Raw genomic sequence first — 22,276 nt, 5'->3', positions numbered from 1 at the left:
TACACATGTATGTTTGCTCTCCAAGAACCTCCCATGATTAGAATTCAGCTGTGGGAGTGGGAGAAGATGACATTTTTAATTGAAGTAAAACCTTTCAGAAGGTAGTGTCAATTTGTGAACAAGATGTTTTATGCTCATAGGAGCATGAACAGTAATTTTGAGTTTAAAATTCCTGATAGTCTTAAATTTTCACATATATAATCTAAGTGGACATCACTTGAAAAATTAAGTGTACATCTATACTCCCATTAATTCCTAGGAAAGGAAATGCATGTAAATTTTTTCCTCCCCCAAAATTTTCACTACTTTGCTTCTCAATAACTCAAGAGTGCTTTTAAAAGACAGTGAAGGTCTGTTACTATAACTGCATCAAATAAGATCATCTCCTTTACGTGTACTCTTTCTGTCCAGGTCTGGTAAGGAATTCTAACAGAGTCAAAGTTGAACAGAACATTACACTTGAGTTTTTTATTATTTAAGAAAGAAAAACATTCTGAATCAAAAATTTCTCCAGTGACCATATATCTCATACCACCTGCTTCAAAGACACGCAAACTACATTAATGTGAATGCAATGTATGCCTTCTGTATTAAATTATTTTTGTACACCACTATAGAATCCCTTCATCCTATTTCACACGTTAGATACATTTAAGTCAGTGCCTCTGGGTATAAACTCAGTACTAGGTGACAGCAGACTCCTTCTGTGCTACACTCTACCTATGCCAAAAGTTTACAGTCAAAACAAGCAAGAAATTATTGCAGTGAAGTGCAAGATGAACACAGGTAAGTATCGCAGTGCCTTGAAGTAAGGCTAGAACCCCATCTGATCAACTCCTGGCGGTACCCTGCTTCCTGGGGCACAGCCACAAACTGCTTCTCACTCTTAAAAAACATGCATATACTGTTCATACTTTCCACAAGGATCCAAAGTACTCCTCTGTGTTTGTATTCTTAATTGAATAAGAAGATTTTATAGATGGTTTGGTCTGATGGGACTTAAATGTCATACTTCATAGCAAGTTAAAAAAAAGCATTTTTAACACAGAAAACATCACTAGGAAGCAATCTACATTATTCTGTGCACTAACAAAACACTAGTCAAAAAAGTTTATACAGACTTCATTAAATACACAATTTCAAATTGAATTCTGACCATTACTTCAGTCTCTGAAAACATACCAGATCATCCAATGAGTGTACTACGACCAAGATCTAAACTTGTAGTAATAAACAAATAAATTTATTTATTGTTGAGTTTCATGCCTTTAACATTCAGACATACTCAAAATTGAACAAGATTGGTACTAACTGACTCACAATGAAAGGGCGAACTGTAGGGAAATCAACCAACATTTAGGAAGCAGGGCTTGCAAGACCAGCCTAGCATTTTATATATTAACACTGTTCCCAAATGCCCTGCAAACCCAAACTTGGAAAGCAAGCAAAGCACACTTCCCATGGTCTGACTAACAAAAGTAGGCATGAATCTTTCATGTCTTCTCTCCCTCGGGTTCTGAGCAAAACAGATTCCAGAAGAAAAAAATTGAAAGCTGGTTTTGGTGCTGTTTGGAAAATAAGCCCTTCTAAGGGAATTCATCTACTGTGAGTTTCACTATGTGGATATTTTGTTCCTGTTCTTAACCCCATGGGGCAACATGAAAATTGCTCATGAGTATGTATTGCCAGGAGTCAAAAGAAGCAAAGAAAGAACTACATGCAATAAAACATATGTATCTTCACTGATTCTCATGTTGAAAGAAAAAAAATAAAATAGCAGAGGTGAAAGAAAGGAGAAGGAAAGAGAAGAAAAATGGAGGAATAATACACAACCGTAGGAACCAAACTTAAGACTGCCCCCAAATAAAAGAGGTAGCAAATTTAATGAAAATCTCCTACCAGTAGGAGACAATGTTGCATTTATGCTTAGGTTCCTACTTATGAGGATATCAATCTCCTGTAATGAGCTTCCCGAAAACCCTGTAATACTAAGTCCCCAATATCAGCGTATTTCCAGTTCAGTGAATAATACAAAATGCTTTAAAAATGTTCAGTCATTTATATGTTCTATGTATGTGGGGAGAAGGTGGAATTTATCTTTAAAAAAAAAAAAAAAAAATTGCCTATCAGGAAATACTCATTTCCCTCAAAATGTCTAGAAACAGCTTAACATTTATTTCTTGAAAGAAGGTAAACTAATCACTTTGTACTTACCTATTTAAGTGAGAAAGCAATCTTGATGCTCACACCATGTGGTTATCAAGTACAAAAAAAAAAAAAAAAAAGGAACAGCATTAAGCCTATCTCACACTAACAATAGTCTTTAAACAGTAATTTCAAGAACATTTGACTGTAAATACTCTGGAACTAGAAATATGAAAATTTAGTGTGCATGATAAACTAACCACAAAATTTTACAATGCCTTTATATAGGTAATGAAATATCTGGTCATCAGCAGTTTTACAGCCTACCTAAATATGTCACATCAGATTCAGGAAATATTTAAACTCTTAATTCCTATTTAGGACTTTAGTTCCGTACTACATTAAGATCCTGAGCTGAAAATCAGAATTGTGTGCTCCCCAATCAGAAAATCAGAATTGTGTGCTCCAACAAAGCAAGATACAGTCACAAGAACAGCCTTGTGGTGCAAAGGCTGAAGAATCTGCATCCCTCTACACACACCGATCACCGCGGAAAGTGTCTGGCCTGAAAAGCAGCAGTCATTCACGGCATAAGGGAGTGACTTGCATACTGTGTATAGTATGTAAGCAAGGTTTGTAGGCACTTCTGTGAAGTAGAACTCAAATGCAGATACTGCTGTGGGACCACAGAACACAGAGGCTTTTATCAGGGGAGTGAGATGCCAATCAGTCTTATGATTAGAGAGTGTGGAGTCTTCAGCTAGTCCTGAGGAAGCAGAGCTCTGGCAAACACCAGTCTCAAAACACCCCATCTCCCAGATGAATTCTGTCACTTCTGAATAGCTACCTTAATACAGACTCAGTTCAGGGACAAGAAAGGGAGGAGGAAGATCCAGTTGCTTCATCAGGACAGGAAAACACCTTTTGTCTCCCAAGTGCCTGTTGCAAGCAGTATGGTCATAACGATTCTCAGAGCTGTGAAGAGACACGGGAATGACCCAGCTCCTGGTCCTACCCAAAACAGACTAAGAGAGGCAGCATCTTTAATATCCATGTAGTGGGAGCAGGGGTAGTGGAAGATGCTTTCTCAGACACCTGCACTACTAGCTGCCACAGACCAGACAGTGTTTGAATGGAGAAGGCCACATGCTATACGTAGTTCAAAATTTAACAAGGGTCCCCAACAAGGGTCCCCAACTGATGAAATTGTTGTGGAATCATAAACTGACCTTCAAGTCTTCTGAAAAACTTAATATACTTGCAGCTACACCACCAACAGGGATTGTAGAACAGAAAACGGGCTTGAAAATGGCAGATGTAAGAAACAATGTGAAGAGATTATTTGAATTCTGCAAAGAAAAATTTACTTCATTTTCAAGCATAAGGCATTGTTTAGATTCTCTCACTTTGCGAGTACACGCACGGATTATCACCTGAAAATCAAAACCAGTGATGTCAGACATGTAAAGCTCTCTTAAAACTCAGTTACAATTGATAGGTTCAGTTCCACTTCCAAAAGAAAAAAAAAATTAAAAATGAGGCAATCTTAGAAGATACTGCATTCTGCTTTCCAAGTAGGTGTTCAGTCAATAACTTCTAAAAGGAAATGAAAACATATGTGAAATTATTCATAATTTTTCCTACTGTGTTCACTTCTCCACTTATGCATTTTTCAGGACTGTTATTCTTCATTTAATCTTTATTGATTTGTTTGTCAGACGTTCACTTCCCATGACCGATTAATCAAGTTTATTCTCTTCTTTTAAAAAATAAATTTCCTCACACATATTAACTGCTTTTTTTACCTTTTCTTCACGTGTAAGCCTCTCTCTATTCTGCTGTTTTCATTACTAACCAAGCTGGTTGCTTGAAAAAAAATCAACTCACTCTTCTCCCTCATGAACTGCTATGTCTTTAGCACAACGTTCTGTCCTGATCTGGAACTAAGCCAAACTTCTGTATATATCAAAGCAAAGAAATATTGTCTCACATATTTGAACATTTTGAAATAATAATGAAAAAACAACTAAAATCTTCCAGGATTCTTCAAATGAAGACATTTTAGAAGCCATGTATCCCACACTTTGCTTCTGCATTTCCATTCTTTTTTTATAACCAGCTTGGAAAAGAAAGATCTTCTATTTAAAGATAAGGTATTTCATGCTGACATGCTTTGTCTTATTTAGCAGTAATTTCACAGAAAGGAATATAGGACTGAGTACCTAAAACTCTCAAATTTTGTTCAATGACAGGATTTAAATGCTTCTTGGAAGGTTTAGAAGCATATTCAATTTGATAGGGATTTTGCTTACATAAAGTATATAAACGTTTGGAATTCAGTAAGAACCAAGAAAGATTTTGAGCATATAAACATTCATTTTTAAGAGATTTCTGCAGAAGATAGCACAAATCTTTTTTAGTTCAAGTCAAATAAATACTTGCAGTAAAGATTTGGAAGATCGATAATCAAGTGATGAACATACAGATTTGGGTCAGTTAATGCTCATCAAGCAAGACAAAAAAATCTAACACATGCTTTGCAATATTTACCATCTCAATGAGATGACTGACATTTGAGTTCTAAGCTAGATAGGGGACATTTGAAGATATTAAATGAATTAACATTACCTATGAAGACTACCTGTCTAAACTGGTAGTACTGAACTGGAAGTACTATGTCTTATTGAAAAAGCTTTGCATCAGTAAACAAACTGAGCTTCACTAAGAGACAAGACATATCAGCCAGTGCAGACAGCAACGATCTGGGTGCAACTGTAATGAGCTGAAGGCTAAAATGAGGTGGATTCCCTAAGAAATCAGCTAGAGTGTGCATTCCTAAAAACATCTCTTTTTCTGATTACAACATGGTATAAATATTGCTTTTTTGATTATATATCCAGAAACCCGCTAAGATCTAGGTTAAGGTTGCCCAAAGAGGTTGTGCAGTCTCCATTCTCAGACATACTCAAAGGCTGTCTGGACATGGTCCATGGTGGCTCTGCTTGACAAGGGAGTTAGCAAGACCTCCAGTGATCCCTTTCAACCTAAGCCATTCTGTGATTCTTTGTTTCCAGAGAAAAAACCTGACTGATCCTTAGCTTCCCACAGGAGATGTACCAGCAAGCGAATCCTAATTGCCATGACCACACTTCTTATCCTGTTACCATATACATTCAGTTTTCCCCAAAACTATCATTCTGTTACCCAGAAGAAAGGAAATGAATCTACACTAAACTATGAATTTCACTTGCTTTTATGATCACTATGCATCTTATCAGGAACTTGATCTATAAAGAGAATTTATAAAATAACAACAAACCCTTTCTCTTGCTGGGACAATTGGGTTGTTCTTGCCTCAGAATGGGTTCCTTATACAGAAATCTGGAAAGAAAAGGATGTTTCTTGGGTCCCTTTGACCCAAGTATGTGCTTAGAACAGCTGTAGCAGTGCCATCTGATAAGATAGACAGCATCTGCTTTCAAAGAGAGAAAGTTTCCACAACCAAAACAGACCTGTTATCCATGTGAGGAGAAGTACTCTGAGATTTCAATGAATCATTACACTCCAGCTGGTGCTTCTTCCAGATTGCAAATTAACTTATTTAATTATCCTGAAAGGGCTCAGCTTTCATGAAGTTCCCCATTGTGTCACTACAATTACAGGGAATAGATTTATCTCATCATATTATTTCAAGAGTCATATTCCCATAAATCTGTGCTAAACACATTTCAACTTAATTTTTGTCATCTCACGTATCTGTCTTCAACTTCCTGCTCCCCTCCTAGAAAAATAAAATAACTTTTAGGTTGTAAGACATCACTTGTAACACTGCCTACTTGCATTAGGACCACCAGTAGAAGCATGGGAGTACACTAGCACACTTAAGATGTCAAATGATAGTTCATTTTTGGAGTACTATCTGTCTGACACCATCATGCCTTAGAGAAAATGCCAAGATGACACAGATAGACTGGGCTTTCCTTATGGATGTATGGAGAGAAGGACACCTTTTTGGGTAGGGCACAACACAGGACACAGAGAGAGGGAGGAAGAATCTCTTTATGCAGAAACATCACATTCCTAAGCACCAGACAAAATAACTAAGATCTGTTTTCCATGGCGATATCAAACTAAGCGTTGACTGCTGCCCAGTGGAGAATCCTCTCACCTTGGAAAAAGGAAGCTAGAAAAAGAAAGCCACTAGAAATACTCCTCAGAGGCTGACAATTCCTCTCCAACTGATGTTATTTTAATTCCTTGCATCCTGCCAAATACCGGGGGGGGGGGGGGACGACACACGGACGGGAAGCAGTGACAGGATATAGCAATCTGTAACAGCAGCTTATTCAAATATATTGACCTGAGGAAACAGCCTTTACCTCGTGGTAACTTGGAAATTCTAGTCTATATTCCTCTATCTTACTACCATGCCATAGGAACTAAAATCTTTGCTATGTACTATTCAGGGCAGCTGTAAACATTTCAGACCATTTTGTCTTCTTTCTGGGGAGGGAAGTAATTTCTCCTAATAGACTAATACGTTTTTATCATTATTATTCAGTCTGATCTGGACTGCTGCTCCCTCCGCTAACAAGGAAGATTCCTTTATGAGGCTGCAGATAACATATTCACTAGGGAATCTGTGTGTTTCTGAATTCATCTGACTGGTTTCTCTTTGAAAATGAGCTTAAAAACCCCCCTATTATCAATTCTGTTCTCCCACTCCTTTTAATGTAAGCAAATAGAGGAAACATCACAAGTTATTTAAGTCATAGTGGAGAGTTTTGCCCTTTCAGAGGTCTGAAATCAAATTATTCAGAAAAGGTTTTGACTGGCTATCACTCTTCCTGCTCTCATCATAGCAGGACTTACCTTATCCCTTCTCTGCCTACCAAGGAATTGCTGGGGCTTTAAGCTGAGCACCCAGAGTTTCTGCCTCTCACTGCTGAGGAAGAAACACCCAAGCCATGACTTACAGGGAAGTGGAAAGGGAAGAGGTGGATGAATTCTGCAGCCCAAAACAAGGCCGATGGTAAACTGGAGTTGTGTATCATTTAGAATCAGTTTCACTTCAGCCGATGAGCTGATTGATTCCAATTTTATATGCTTCTGCTTTTGCAGCAAATCTGAGCTTCCAGCAAGAAGAAAGGAGACTGAATGTCTTCATTCATGCTAATCTACACAGGAAACTGCTCCCTTTTTCCACATGTACAACTATATGTGTCAAGAAACACACCAAGTTAAGGAGTGATGCAAGAGATAGAATAACCTTTTTGTCTCTGGCTCTTAGTCCCTACGGGTTGCTTGAAATGTCTTGACATAGGAAGCAGAATTTAGGGGACAGTATCCTGAAAAGTCAAACACAGCCTCAGGACACAGTTTAAAATAATCAGACATTCACATTAATTACATTCTGACTCAGAGTTCAGCATCTCCCTAAACACACTGACACACTGTGGTAGGGTGGGTTGGCAGCCATATGCTACTATGGAGGCTAAGAACGCAGGAGGGGACTTCAGGGCATGGCAGATGAAGTTCTACTGTAAATGATCTATAAAAGGAAGAATAAACTAATTCTGAAAAAGGGGAGGAGGGGAAGAGAATCTGGTGTTTGTTTTTTTTTTTTTTTTACTTAGAAAGGCAAGCAGTTCAGTACATTCTTATCCACTGCATAAGAAGGGAAGAAGATGAACCAAGATTGAAGGTGAAGCTAAGTAAGACAGAATACATACTCGATACAAGTTTTGTAAAAATAATCTGGATAACTGATTTGGAACCCTTCAAGAGTATCAGCCTAAAGCAACCAATGCAATAAACATCTATCCTCTAAATCGTCATTCCTAAAATACATGTTTGCAAAAAAGTGTAGAATATCACATTTATGCCTTTTTAGCTTGAGGTAACAGCTGCAGGCTTTTCAGATCTCTTTAACAGAGGCTGCCAAGCAACAATATAATTGTTGATTTGACAAGCTGGTAACAGCTAAGGAATTTATTTTGGAGGACAGGTGCTTCAATCCATGAATTTATCAATTCATCAATGCTTTGTAATATGCTTTGTCTTTACATGTAGCTCCAAAGCAAAGGGACAACAGAATGCTCAAATATTTTATATTCTTATTCTTGGAATAACACCAAGGAGTTTTTCTCCTCCTTTCTGTGAAATTTCAATCTGAATCAAAGAAGGGCAAGAAACTTTGATTAATATGAAATCTGACTTTTTTCTACCCATGAGCATAGTTCTCAGGACAATACTGGCAACATGAAAAACAACGAACAGACAATTAGAGAAAGATTTGCTTCTCCTTGGATGGCTGACATACAACCAAAAGCACCACCATGTGAAAGGAATACCAGTGTCTTTGTATTCAGAAAGACAAATGCTCATTCAGTCAAATAAAGAACTTCCAGACACAGCAGTCAGTGAATATATACCATGGTAATTTTATAAACAACATATTAAACTGTAATAACCCATACTACCTGTAGCAATGCATGCTCTTCCCCTTCAGCAAGGAACCCCAACCTTTCTTAGGGTCTCTGAGGACAAAGAACTAGCCAGGAGGGATACGTTTTTCTTTCTCTTTCATGTGCCTGTGCATCCACAGAATCACAGAATCATCTAAGTTGGAAAAGACCTTGAGGATCATCCAGTCCAACCGTTAACCTAGCACTGACAGTTCCCAACTACACCATATCCCTCAGCACTATGTCAACCCTACTCTTAAAACACCTCTCGCCCTATTGCTTATTAAAGAGACTCATCCCCAGCTCTCTGCCACCTCCTTTCAGGGAGCTGTAGAGGGCGATGAGGTCTCCCCTCAGCCTCCTCTTCTCCAGACTAAACAACCCCAGTTCCCTCAGCCGCTCCTCCTACGACCTGTGCTCCAGACCCTGCACCAGCTTCTTTGCCCTTCTCTGGACACGCTCAAGTCATTCAATGTCCTTTTTGGAGTGAGGGGCCCAAAACTGAACACAGGAATCGAGGTGCGGCTTCAGCAGTGCCGAGTACAGGGGTGAGATCCCTTCCCTGTCCCTGCTGGCCACGCTATGGCTGACACAAGCCTGGATGGCATTGGCCTTTTCTTGGCCACCTGGGCACACTGCTGGCTCCTGTTCAGCCGGTTGTCAATTGACACCCCCAGGTCCCTTTCTGACTGGCAGCTCTCCAGCCAATCCTCCCCAAGTCTGTTGCACTGTGTGCAACTTCATATGAATAAGGAAAACAGGCATCACAGCTTCAAAAGGCTTACAAATTTCTCACATCAGGGAAATAAAACTCCATGAGCAGCCTCTAATCATTCCTGAATCCTCTGAAAGACCTACTATTATTATTACCAACAGCAGGTGGGAGAGAAAAGCTCTCATGTTCGGGGAAGACAGTTGCAAAGCAAACCATGGCTGAAGGACTCAAACTCCTCAGCTATCAATAGGCAGCAGTAGACCCAAATGCAGTATCTGATCCTTAATGCAAGAGAATTTTCTGGTGGTGGACTTTTGCATCTATAGACTTGTTAAACAGAATACAAGAAAGCCAAATAAAAGCTGAGGCTTTTAATACTGTTAAAAGATTTCATTGTTTTAAGCAGAACTCCAACTCCAAAAATGAGGCTGGAGAAACGAGTGGAGGAGGAAAAGGATCCATGATATCTGTAGATTACCTGACCCTGAGAACAAGCCCAGTTACCCTCAGCCCTAAAGAGAATTTCCCTGGTGTGCTATTAGGTAGTAAACCTGGGCAATATACCATCAGCAAACCATTACAAAGGCTTGATGGATCTCTAAGAGCCTTCAAGTGAACAGGATGGAACACTATTTATACCACTTTTCCTCTGAACTTAAGAGTCAAGTTCCTTGTGCCTCCTTATCTCAGCAGTAACCATTCTTTAGCTTCTAATCTCCATGGGCTTGAAAAATCTCAAAACTGGCACAACACACAAGACAAATTCTTTTTTTTTTCCCAGAGTAGATGTCGTTAGTGGCAGAGTGGCCCCTATATCGGGTAGGCTTTGCTTCTATGACCATCTTCCTTTATATGTCAATCATGGGTATTCTGCTATTAATATACATTGTTGATCACCAGAAGAGTGGATAAATCTCATCAACAGATATCCTGTCAGGTATCAGTAAGGATCTTTCTTTACTCAAAAGCAAGAGACTGAGCATTTGTCTCCAATGTAACTGTAACCATGGATGCTCACTCAGCAGTTCCATCTGTCTGATGAAGAACATCTTCTTTCCAAAATAACATATGGCTCAAATCCATTATCAGAAGACTTCACGTGTCATACCAAGATGTAAGAAGGAAAAAAAAAAAGCACAACAAAAAACCTCAATCAAAAGAAAGAAATGTCACAAAAAATGTCTGCCTCAAAGTTAGACCCAAGAGCTCAAAACTGTCCTTTCAATGTTAAGGAAAACCTGTGTGAAGAAATAGAAATGATGATACAGTTCAGATTTTCCACACATTTTTGCTCTCTTACACCAAAGTGGTTAAGAAACGGCAGGAGAAGACTATGCCCTACTCCTCTTGGACAGCATGTGATGTGGGAGGGGCTAAAGTGAACTCCCATAGATATTTCAAATGTCCAGAGGTCTTCTGTCTAACAGGTTTATCAACAGTGTAATGATAAATACAAATAAACATTTGAAAGGAAAAGCAGCTACACACTAACCCTTCAAATTAGTAGGGTGGTGGTTTTCTACCCTGGAGAAACTAAAGGAATACAGAAGGATCATAGACACCACATACTCATCTCTACTATTTACGATTCCATTAGATAAAGGTAGATTGAAATTAAAGTTTGACTTCATGGAAAAATGAGACTTGGTCAGCTAACCAAGGTATATTTGAACAGGCTGCTGAGACCATAAAAAAATAGAGCTACCTATGAAAAGCAGCTAACTGAAGTGTTTTGGGAATCATGGAACTTTTTCTAAGCCAGTTAGCCTACTGTTAGCAGAATGGAGTGCGATATCTTCTGTGGACAATTCACCATACCCATATTAGTGAATATGGTGATGGGTCAAATGAACCATAAACTCTAGAGTAAGCATGCTATTTCCCCGTACAGATAATGAAGAAAGCACAGAAAATTTAATGCAGCTGTAGAAATCTGAAATAAGGTAAGTTTTATCACGTTTTTAGTCTGTGAGCAAACGTCATTGTGACGAGGGCAACAAAAATGAACATCCTTTGGAAAAGGTGTTATTATTCAGGGACAGTTGCTTTTCCCTGCCTATCTTGCAACTAAAAGAGCTTACTTTGGCAAATGAGATATCAGTGTTGCTCAGTTCAACAGCCTGGGGTACAAAATCTTTAAAAAGTTAGACTTGGAACACAGAAGTTGTAGATGAATTGATTTCAATTCTAGTGTTTGATATGTTCTGCTTAATCTTCTCCAGACATTAGATGGTAATAAATCTCTCCTGATCATATGCATCATATGCAATCAGTTCATCACAGCATTAAGACACTTGTGGCAAACAGTGGCTTGAAAGTTACTTTTACTCTTAAATAAACTTCATATTTGGAACGGGTTGCAGAGAACAGACACACAAACAATAACTAAGTATGCATAGTCATTAAATCACTTCTTGAGAGAAAGGTCTATTATAAAAAAAACTCCAAATGAACAACAAACCATTAGAGCTTCTAGCTAAAGTCTAATACATGCCCCCTCTCAGTCGAAGAATCTAGAAACCTTTTCACAAGGCAATGAAGAAGCTACTGTTTCAGTACAAAAGCATTCCAGTATTGTCTCATCAGTTTTCTATAAGGAAACCTTCTAAAAATCTCAACAACTAGCTATACATTTTGATTTTAGAGATCCTCTCAACATCTGTCTCTCTCCTTCAGCCCAGAATGTTTTGACCTCCATCTCCTCGGAAAATATCTCCCCAGAGCCTGGAAACATCCTCCACTGCCTGATTTATAAGCGCATCCTGTGCAACTGATCTCTCAGTGTGAGGATGACTCACTTCACATGCACAAGTCAAAGAAACAGTGCTGTTTAAGCTCTCTATTTTTCTTTCTTTTTTTTTTTTTTTTAATTTACTTTAACTAACAGCTTTCCTGAATCCTGCAATATCAGACTCACAATATTTTATCATATGTCATAATAAACACATAGCCACAGTATCCACAGTCTAAATACATTAACAGAAACATCAGACAGTCTTTTGCCCGCTCAACCTTACCATTATACATATGCTGGATTCATGCTCTCACATATTAGCCTTAAATTCTGATTTTAAGCATCTTTAAAGTGGTAAAAAAAAATATGCACTATGTCTTTAAGACATGTTCCAAATGTAAACTGGGTACATCAATATTCTTACAAAATAGAATCTCCAAGGTTATAGAGTAATATTTTGTCTGAAATTATTCCATATGATTCTGAAGGCTAAAAATGTAAATTCTGAATAAGCACCAAATTCACAAGATCAATCCCATTACAAATTACTTAAGTATTCTACTACTTAGAAGTTCTGGGAAAAATAGAAAGCTGTACACTGAAGACTCTTGTATCAAAGTACAAGAAATGGTGCAAGCAACATGAAGAGCTGTTTGCTTCCTTGCTACAACAGGGTCAGAAATTATTGCAGAAACTTACCATTTTCCAAGCAGAATCTTGGACAGATCTTGCTCAAAAGAAGTTCCCGACGTAAGCGAAGAACTTCAGCTTCCAGTACTTCAACTTTCAATATCCTTCCAAAATCTTGCTCGGATACAGTTTTGGCAAGGTGTTCAGTATATTCTTTGCAACTCTTCCCTGGTGGCTTTGAGCGAATAATTGCAAAAGCCAATGCTAGTTTTGATATTTTCAAATACCAAACTTGATTTTCTCTTCTGCCTTTGATTTCTATTATATTAGAAAAACAGAAAACAAAAAAGTAACCTCACTATGACTTTATTAAGGAAATTATGCACAGTATTTTCTTGGCTTTGAAAACTGTTCAACAGTGAGACCAATTATTTTATTTTGAGTGCTTTCTTAAATCATCAAAGAATAGAAATATAAGCAACTGTGCACAATGTGAGAATAAAACATACATGAGCTGCAGTCCAGCTATAACAATAAAATTCAGGCAGTGTTTGAGAGTAATTGTGGAAATAGCAAGCCTTCAAACAGGCTTATCCTAGCAAAATTTTAAATGCAAATGTTACCTCCCTAAAACAATGATGATAGCACTAAAAATACTAAGCTCAAAAAAACCCTGACACCACCCTCCAAAAAAAAAAAAAAAATCCTAATCCCATGATTGAAGAATGCATATTGGGTTATTTATACTTAGCTTCAACACAATACATACAACTTCTTGAAAGTATACAAAAAAGTTACAGTACTCAAAAGATAAAAATTCTGAGGTGGTTGTTAGTTTCTGGTTTCAGACACCTGGTATTGCTGCACTTGCAGTTCTAAATCTACATTAAGCCTCAAGCGTGAAGAAAGGTCTACAGCAGACAGCTTCAAAGTGATGCAAGTGGCTAGTAAAATAAGTGAGACGACAGTTTTATCAGCTCTGTTACAAACAGTGAGGATGAGGCAAAAGGCATTAGAAAAAGAAAATATTTATCTAGATGATTATGTCACGGGCAACAGCACAGGATCTAGGAACAGAAAAGGAAGAAATGAAAAAAAAAACCAAAAACCCCAGTAGTAATATCCAGGATATCTAATTAGCAAAGATGATGGTGAGGTTTTTTTTTTTTTAATTCCACACCATTTTCATTCAATAATTCACTGTATTTTTTTACATGAAAAAATATTATTTTCATAATAATAATTTTAAAATCGCTTCCTATGCTTTTGTCCTGGCCTTGACATCTAAAAATTATTCATAATATTATTTTGTCTTGTTATCCAAGAAAACTGCAGGCTAAATGCTGTAATAAATTGAGTATCTCTGAAATCATCACAGCACAGGTTTGAATAAGGCATTTTATGTCATCCTTTTACCAGATCACCTGCTATCACCAAGATGATTTCCTCCTTTGGTTCTCCTCAACTTCAGACAGTAAGTCACAAATCATCACATACTTATTTATTCATCAGGTGCACTTGGAGAAAGAGCTGCCTTTTAAATATTTTTTTCCATCTTTCAAGTACTTCTGAAATGCACAAATAATTCCTGTACATTCCTTGCACACTGTCCAGTCAGACACACCAGTCAGTTACACTTTGAAATGTACAGAGCACAAGGGATAAAACTGCAAAAATTCCTTGGGATCTACCTACAGCTATGTCTTAAGCTACTGTTCTCCACTTCAAACACTACATTCCTGCCCTGTGTCAGGGCAAAAACATCTCCGTCTCAGCCACCAGTGCACTCTTAAAGCTAATGAAAGAGTAAGCTCTTAGAAACTGAACTATACTATCTATAACCACACATTAAATAAATGGTACTTTTTGCAAAATTGCTAACTTCTAAAAAATCTATTCCACACAACTTTTCCATTCATATCTAAGAATTCCAGTGAAAAAGCGTAAGTTAGTTCTTTTAGCCCCAAAGGACCAGCAGCTCTATGGGAAAACAAACTGATGGAAAACTCGTTTCCCTTATATACCGGAAGAAGTGTTTTACAAATACAGAACCATGCAAGTAATTGAACTGCCTTCAAAGCTGTGAATAAAATGAAAGACATGGAGGCACACTGAAAGAAGAGTAAGTAGTAAGGTATCCAAAATCTTCGGCTTTGAACCTGAAAGGTGCTCACCAGATTATATTGTCTTCTTAATAGAAGTTTCACCCAGCTATCACTCAGGGTCTGTCAAGGTTCATTCTTACAAAATTCCTTTGCAGAGCAGAGCCACAAATTAAGGCAGGCATCTTACAACTGGCTTTCACTGCTGGTTTATAATTTTGATATCTCCGGAGACTACTCTGTAAAAGCTTTCTGATTCACCTCCTTTTCAAAAAGGACAAATAAAGATTCGCTTTGTGTGCTTTATAACATGCTTGGTCAGTATTAGTTTTTTTCTTTAAATTACATTTGGGGAAGTTGCAGAAGGATCAACACACCCTCACAGCATTTAATTTCAGCATTCTGTGAACGTTCGGGTGCCTTTTATCACTAGTCACCATCAGTACCTTCTTTTCTATCATGCTCTGCTTATTTCTACTCACATGACTTACTACCAAATTAAAGAGAGTCACTCTTCTACTTTGTGTTGAAGGGGACTACTGTATTTTAAGAAAAAAGCCTTAATGCACATGCTAATAATACAACACAGACAAGCAAAAGGTCCTCTCACCCTCAACATGCCGAAACACTAGTTCTAAAGGGGATGTATCTCTAATAAATCACGTAAATCATGGGATCTTACCTAATTTTTCTTTAAATCACAATCATCAAAATTTTAAATAGCGTTCCACCTTAACACCTACGACATACAGTTAAGTCACAAAATTTGGACTTCGAGGGAGGCCCTTTGCTAACTTCTTGTACAGACTCACTTTTACAGCAGTAGTGCTTTACACTGAATGAGTTTAATGAGGTATTCTCACTCTGGAGAAAAAGAATCACTCCTTTTCTGGAATAATTATTTGTAGAGATGTGGGTTTTTTTTAAAAAAAAAAAAAAAGAAGGCATCACAAATCACAAAGTTGGTTCTCCTTAGGAACAAGACACAATCAAAGCAGTTTTTGGAGAAGGAATTCTGTTGAAATCTCAAAATCTCGTGTTTAATTAATTAAGGAAATTAAGGACAAATGGTGATATACCCGCATGTATTCCCAGAAACACTGTATTTCATAAAGATTTTCTAGACAATATACAGCTCTTTCACCTCTTTTCTATTACTGACACTATCCCCATCTCTTCTCATTTCTTCTTTTATGATCATGAAAAGAGAAGTCTGTGGAACAAAACCCGGGAGTTTTAAGAGCTGATTCAAGTTTTTCACAGTTACCTAAAAGGACAACTGCTCTCTCAGAAACCACTGTAAAAAATCTCTTAGAAAATAACATATCTGATGATGTAGTTAGAAATATGGGAATGCTAGCCAACTGTGCATTAGCAAAAACTGCACAGCAATCTGTTGCTCTCAGGAAGTGCTGCACCCGAGACCACCAAATGAGAATGCACTCCACTTAAAGCATACTGGCAGCTACAGAGTTTTATCAATAATAGTTTTGCTCATATTAGCACAGAAATTACACCAGTGGTTAGGCAGAAAAAAGGTTTAGAACCAAACCAGAAATTTTCTGTGATTGGGAATAGTACCAGAACAAAAGCAGAAAGAAGTCACCAGTCTAACCCTAGCTGCTAATGTTACAACAATGTCAGGCAGGAAGTGGAAGGATCAAGAATTATCCACCAAAACACATCTGGTACCCAAGTCACTCAGTGAGAATAACTACTTACTAAAAAAGCTCCATTTCTGCATTTACTCAGTGTTAAGGGAACCAGTAAACCCCTTGTGAGCCCTGCTAGAAGCTGGGCACGGCACCTTAACAACAGATACTGGCCACTGAAGTTTCCTACACAAGCCTCCCAATCCAGTCTGATACTGGAAGTGCAGTCAGAGGACAGGATTGCCTAAACAGGATTGGGTCTCTACAGAAACACACACCCCTGCCTCTCACCAGCCTTCTAACTCTTATGTAGGGAAAGGGTACTGAGGACCCACAGCCCCACTGAGGTCCTAGCCGTGGAAGGCCGATGAGTAATCATTCAGCTGCTAAAATAATTATAGAAGAATTAATGAACTGCCATGTACAGCTCTATGTTAGATAACCAAGGGGAAATAAAAGGTGGTGTAAGATCCTTTGAGGACCTTAGATATAAACAGGAAACAGGGTAACAGAAAGAACCAGGATAAATATGATTCATAAACACTATCCTAACTCCACCAACCTGCAAGTCCTGCTGTTTCGCAAATTCATTTGAAGCAGCAGCTCATATTACACCATTAACTACAGCACCTTGTTTTTGACACTGTCTGCAACATGTGAAGGTGAAATAATTCCCACTAATTAGAAAAAAAACTCCCATTATTTTCAGATTATCATATTTGTAGTTGATTTTCTTCTCAGTCAGAAACTTCATATATTTAACTCTATTACAAATGCCAAAGATTTCACGTTATTGGTTAAAAATCCCAAACTGTTCAAATCACTAACTGTTGTTAAAAAACTGAAGACATCCATTAAAGCCATCACACTTGCATCTAAGCTTAAACCATTCATTAAAGTAATTTTAACAACTTACAAAATCTCCTATTTCCAAAAACCTGTAATCCCACTTAAGGGGTATTTATGCACCTTGCTAGTAGTGGTCCTTACTTTCATACTGATAACATGTTGTCAAAGTCTGTAAATTGAGGTTGAACATGTGACATCTCCAAAAACCAGACAATTCCCTGAATCCACTACTGGCACAAAAAGCATCCCTTTCTCCCCTAGCACTCTCTTAGCTGTCAGAAGATGCTTTTCATTGTTTCTCTTCTCACTGTTAACAACAGACAACTGAACAGCCTGGTCTCTGAATGCACAGCAGTTGCCTTCACTGTTGCACGCAACACCAAATTAAGTCTCAAGAGAAAAAAAAAAATACTCGTAGATGCTATTTGGGTTTTTCTACCTCATGCCAGAATTGCACTAGAGTCAACAACAAGCTGACAGGGATAACAATAATTTTCTGTCTTTAACAGAAGTTCAGGGATGATCTCTTCATTATTGTTTGCATTAATACATGGGAACTATAGGAGTCAGCCTCCCAAACAGCATTCACCTAGAAAAGCGTACAGTTAAGTCTTCAGTCAGATCAAAATGAACTGCTCCCTCAGGAAAAATCCAGTGATCTTGGGATAAGCCTCCCCCAGTTCCTGGGCCCAGGTCCACTGATCTCTCTGACAGCTCTGGGCTCCTCTACCCAGAGGAACTGCAGTGTGTGCTGCACCCAGACATCAAGGTACAAGCTATTCAGTTTGCACAGGTGAATCCTCAGCTCTAAAGTTTTAAGAAATCTTCTGGGTGTTTTGGGGGTAACGGAGGTGATTAATTTTAGTTAATTTACCTCTCTGAACACTGCATACAATTTTCTGACCGACCTGGAAAACAGAGAAGTCACAGGGTGATGGGTAGAAAAGGGCTTAAGTTCTACTGTGATTCAAAATTATAAGGCACCTCAAAATAAAACCAAAACCTAAATTTGTTTGAAGTAATTTGGCATTTGAGTAATACTCACTTATGGCACAGGATTGCATACTTTAGGCATGATCTCTAAGTTTATCCATGAAATTCATGGCTAACAATGAAAGAAACTTCTTCAAATGTCACAGACAAAACCTTATTGCTTACAATAGGACATTTGTTATTCAGATCATTATCATCTAAGATTGAACGTTTTAAAAATTAATAGAGTAAGACACAGACTGTAACTCATTTAACTTGCAGGCCATTCAAGGGCTCGGTTTCCTTCACATTTGAAATAGACGGGACATACAAAGGGATTTGTCAGGACAGAAACAAATTGCCATTCACCACTGCGATGCAGCTAAAAATCTTCAGACAGTCCTAAATAATAGTATGTAACAAAAAAAATGTTTTTCCTTCTAAATTTAATTGTACTGTCTGTCTTTACTGGCACAAACATAATAGGAAAAACTGTTCTGTTGCCCTGATTTTTACCTTAACTAGTCTGTCAATTACAGCAGATAAAGGGGAAAAAATTACCCCCTTCTTTGTAACCTCATTTCTGCATCATACAATAGCAACCAAGATATCGATCTGTTATAATGGAGCACAAAATGGGTCACAAAATTATACTAGTGCTCTAGTGGAACTGGGCTGAGCTGCAGACACGTAAAGCCATAACATTAAGCAACAATAAAATAAAACTTGATTTAATTGGTATGCCTAACATAATACTGTCCTTTGTGTATATAATAAATAATGCTAATGGGACAGCTGCGTAATCAAGATGAACTAAAGTATGCCTTGTGTTCCAATTAAACAGCTTCTACTGTAAAAATGTATATTAAACCAAAGCTACTCCACAGTGTCATTTTTAAAACAGTCTACACTCATAATACACTAAGATATGTAAGGTGGACACATTTACTGAAGGAAAAAAATTGGGTTTACTACCACAAGGCTAAACATTACCTCTAGCACATTTTTTTAAATGGACTTAAGATGCTAAAATGATACCAAAAATAATGTTTAAAATACGTTATGTTAAAAGCACAAGGAAACAAATGTAATATGATTTATTTCTTCAAACAATTTAACTTTTAAATAATTTTAGCTTCTAAAATCAAGTCATATAAATTCTCCAAAACCAGATAACATGAATAAATTGAAAAACTATTTTAGAGCTTTTTAACATTCCCCAATTATAACCATTTCATAGCACTTAACATAGACAAGCATAATTCCTCAGGATTTCAGTAACATTTTAGAGGTAGGATTTATCTCCTCTTAACTACAGAAGTCTCCAGTTTAGAAGGCTACACCCAAGCTAGTTGTCTAGGCTTCCTTTATGATCAATGGGCAGAAACAGAGATTGCTAATGTTAAAAATAATTGAAGTGATTTGTACATCTACTTTGTGATCAAGTTAGGACATGATGCAGAAACATTTGTTTCCCTCCCTATGTCTTTACAGACATTCAAGATGACTAGATCAGATGCACGTACGTACATTGTGGACGGCTAACTTCACTGAGATGTTACACCACACGCAGCTAGAGCTGAGACTTAGAAAAACTAAGTGTCTAACTAACAAAAGAAATATTTGCAAGGCTAAAATCAGCACCTTTTAAAAGAAGTTTGTAATTCTAGATCTTTTGAATCTCTCTGTAAAAAAAGTAAGCTTTCTAGAAGAAAACCCCAAAATCATGGAAAAATCTTGTGAGAATAACCTTGTGAACATTTAAACATTGCTGCTGCATAAAAAAAATTACCATACAGGTACAAAGTAAAACACATGGGAAGCATGCCCAGAATTAAATGACCATAAAACAATCAGTTTGGCCCCTCATTAACCTTCCGTGTGCCATTCTTCTGTGAGATTATGTGAGGAAATTATTTTCTCCCATTTTAAAATGTTTAAACTGTCAATTTAAGAAGCCACAAGTATACTGATACTCCTATTAACTATATGCTTAATTAGTCCTTTCCAGGTTTGGACTGCTTTGACATTTTGCTTTCTGAACAGAATCATGTGACATGTTTTTTTAACTGTCTTTTTCTAACATGTTGTTGTAGTGACACATCTAGAAGAGAAATGCTGTATCAGATTTAAAATACAAAAATCTCAAGTCACTCAAGAGTTCATCTCTGTCAATCTTCTTAAACATTACAAAGTACTGACAGCAAGGACAGCTTACCCACCACAAGAGCCTTAAAGAGATAAAAGGATTCACTTCTGCTCTATTCCCATTAGAACAGGCCAAGTAACAAAACACTAATATAAGCCTCAGATCTCTGGTTGGTTTAAATTATGCATATGTTCTCCCTATAAGATGACAGTTTTCCTTTTGCACTCTTTTCTCTCCTCCAACAGTTTCTTTTTTGCTGTGTCACTTAACAATGGTATCTACTGAGTCTGGCACACAGTACCATTACCACTACTATGTCTCCCTTTACTATTTTCACTACTAAAGACGTGCATATATTTGCACAAAGGGGTATTTATACTATAAAGCCTGCTGTTCAGAAATTAAAGTATAACTCAATGACGTAAATTTATCTATTCTTAGGTTGATTTCTTCCCCTACCAAAACAATTGATATGCTTTTCATTTACAGTTTTATGAGATAAGGTTTGAATTTCATGGCCTTTCTCATTCACAAAGTTTCATATGTACTAGTAATAATTACATAAAGTGTAAATTTACAGTTGGCATTTTGAACTGTGGAAAACAATCCCAGTCTTTATATACTGTCAAGTTACAACAAGAAAGCAGATGCATCTCCTCAGTTTTACCTATTGCAATGACGGCATTAGCTCTTGAACACAGAATTTCAAAGCAAGGTTGAAAAAAAAAAGGCAATCATGAAGAGTCTAGAGGATTATACAGGCATTATTTTGCATCTTTCCTCTTCCCATGTTAAAATATATTGACCATATCACCATAATTTCCAATTTCACACTTTCAGCCTTTACTTGATAGTTCCATTTCCATAAATTTTTAGATCTGCAAGTTTCCTTCAGGTTAGTTACCAGAAAGCACCCATTATATTTTTAAAACTTTGTTCTTAGCTTTCTTACACAAATTTTATATTGGCAGAATGAAATGTGAGATTGTTCAAAAGAAAGCTTGTCTTTGTAATACAAGACAAGGAAAAGATAGAATAGTAGGAAAGCTATGAAGCCAATAGTCTAAACCCCATACATTATTCAGTAAAGAACAAAAGTCTTATATGTACTTTAATACTAACATAACTGCATTTAAATATCTAGTCCCTGAATATTAGTTTATGAAGCACTGGAAGTTTTAAAAGACAGTGAACCATGGAAGTGACTTGCTAAGCATTTGCAGCCAAGTCCATAGACTAGTATTTTTTACGCTTTAATTCAGCTCAATTACTAATTTATACAAAAAACAAAATAAAACAAAACAAACCCCCTGGGAAATAAGACAAAATTAATCATTACTTTCTTCCACCAATCATCGAGAAAAATGTAGGAGACTGAGCACTATGATTTATAAATTCCTAAGGACAGGGTGATCAGAAACAGTAATTTCAATTCACTGACATTAGAAGTAATCAGTTTTGGATAAAAATACCAATAACTATTTGACAACTGTTTTCTATTGTATCTGTATATCTAATGCAACTTTATTTTAACAAGCAGAGCACTAACAACATTAATGGAATTCCAGCACCTACCCAACACAACCTAGCAACAATACGGCGTTCTTGCTTGTGACTTGGGTGAAATAAGCAGGGGAAAAACTTCACTTGTAACGTATGAGAAAAGAAAACTAAGAATCTGAACAGAGAGAAGTCATTCATAGCTTCTTTTCTTCGTTAATAATGAAAAAAATGGTGCAACTTCCACGCAAAAGCTGCCCTTTCTTTCCAAGTAAACCAATCCTTCAGGAAACCACTCCTGAAACGCCCGAGGCGGCCCAGGCGAGGCCTCCGCACGCTGCCCGCCCGGAGCTCCCGCCCC

General features: G+C 37.4%; 1 protein-coding gene across 1 annotated transcript in view; it reads right to left on the bottom strand.

Moving 5' to 3' along the window:
• Positions 1 to 22,276, bottom strand: part of MEI4 (meiotic double-stranded break formation protein 4) — a 234,120-nt gene that overhangs the window by 57,264 nt on the left and 154,580 nt on the right. The window contains exon 2 of the mRNA XM_026844078.1: positions 12,761 to 13,009. Within this exon, the coding sequence (XP_026699879.1) occupies positions 12,761 to 13,009 (249 nt within the window). The remainder of the gene's footprint in view (positions 1 to 12,760; positions 13,010 to 22,276) is intronic.

Source organism: Athene cunicularia (genome assembly GCF_003259725.1).
Source record: "Athene cunicularia isolate RWA chromosome 3 unlocalized genomic scaffold, athCun1 chr3_part1, whole genome shotgun sequence".
NCBI classification, from domain to species: domain Eukaryota; kingdom Metazoa; phylum Chordata; class Aves; order Strigiformes; family Strigidae; genus Athene; species Athene cunicularia.
The sequence above is the reverse complement of the archived record's forward strand: the minus strand, read 5'-3'. Positions and strand labels throughout refer to the sequence as shown.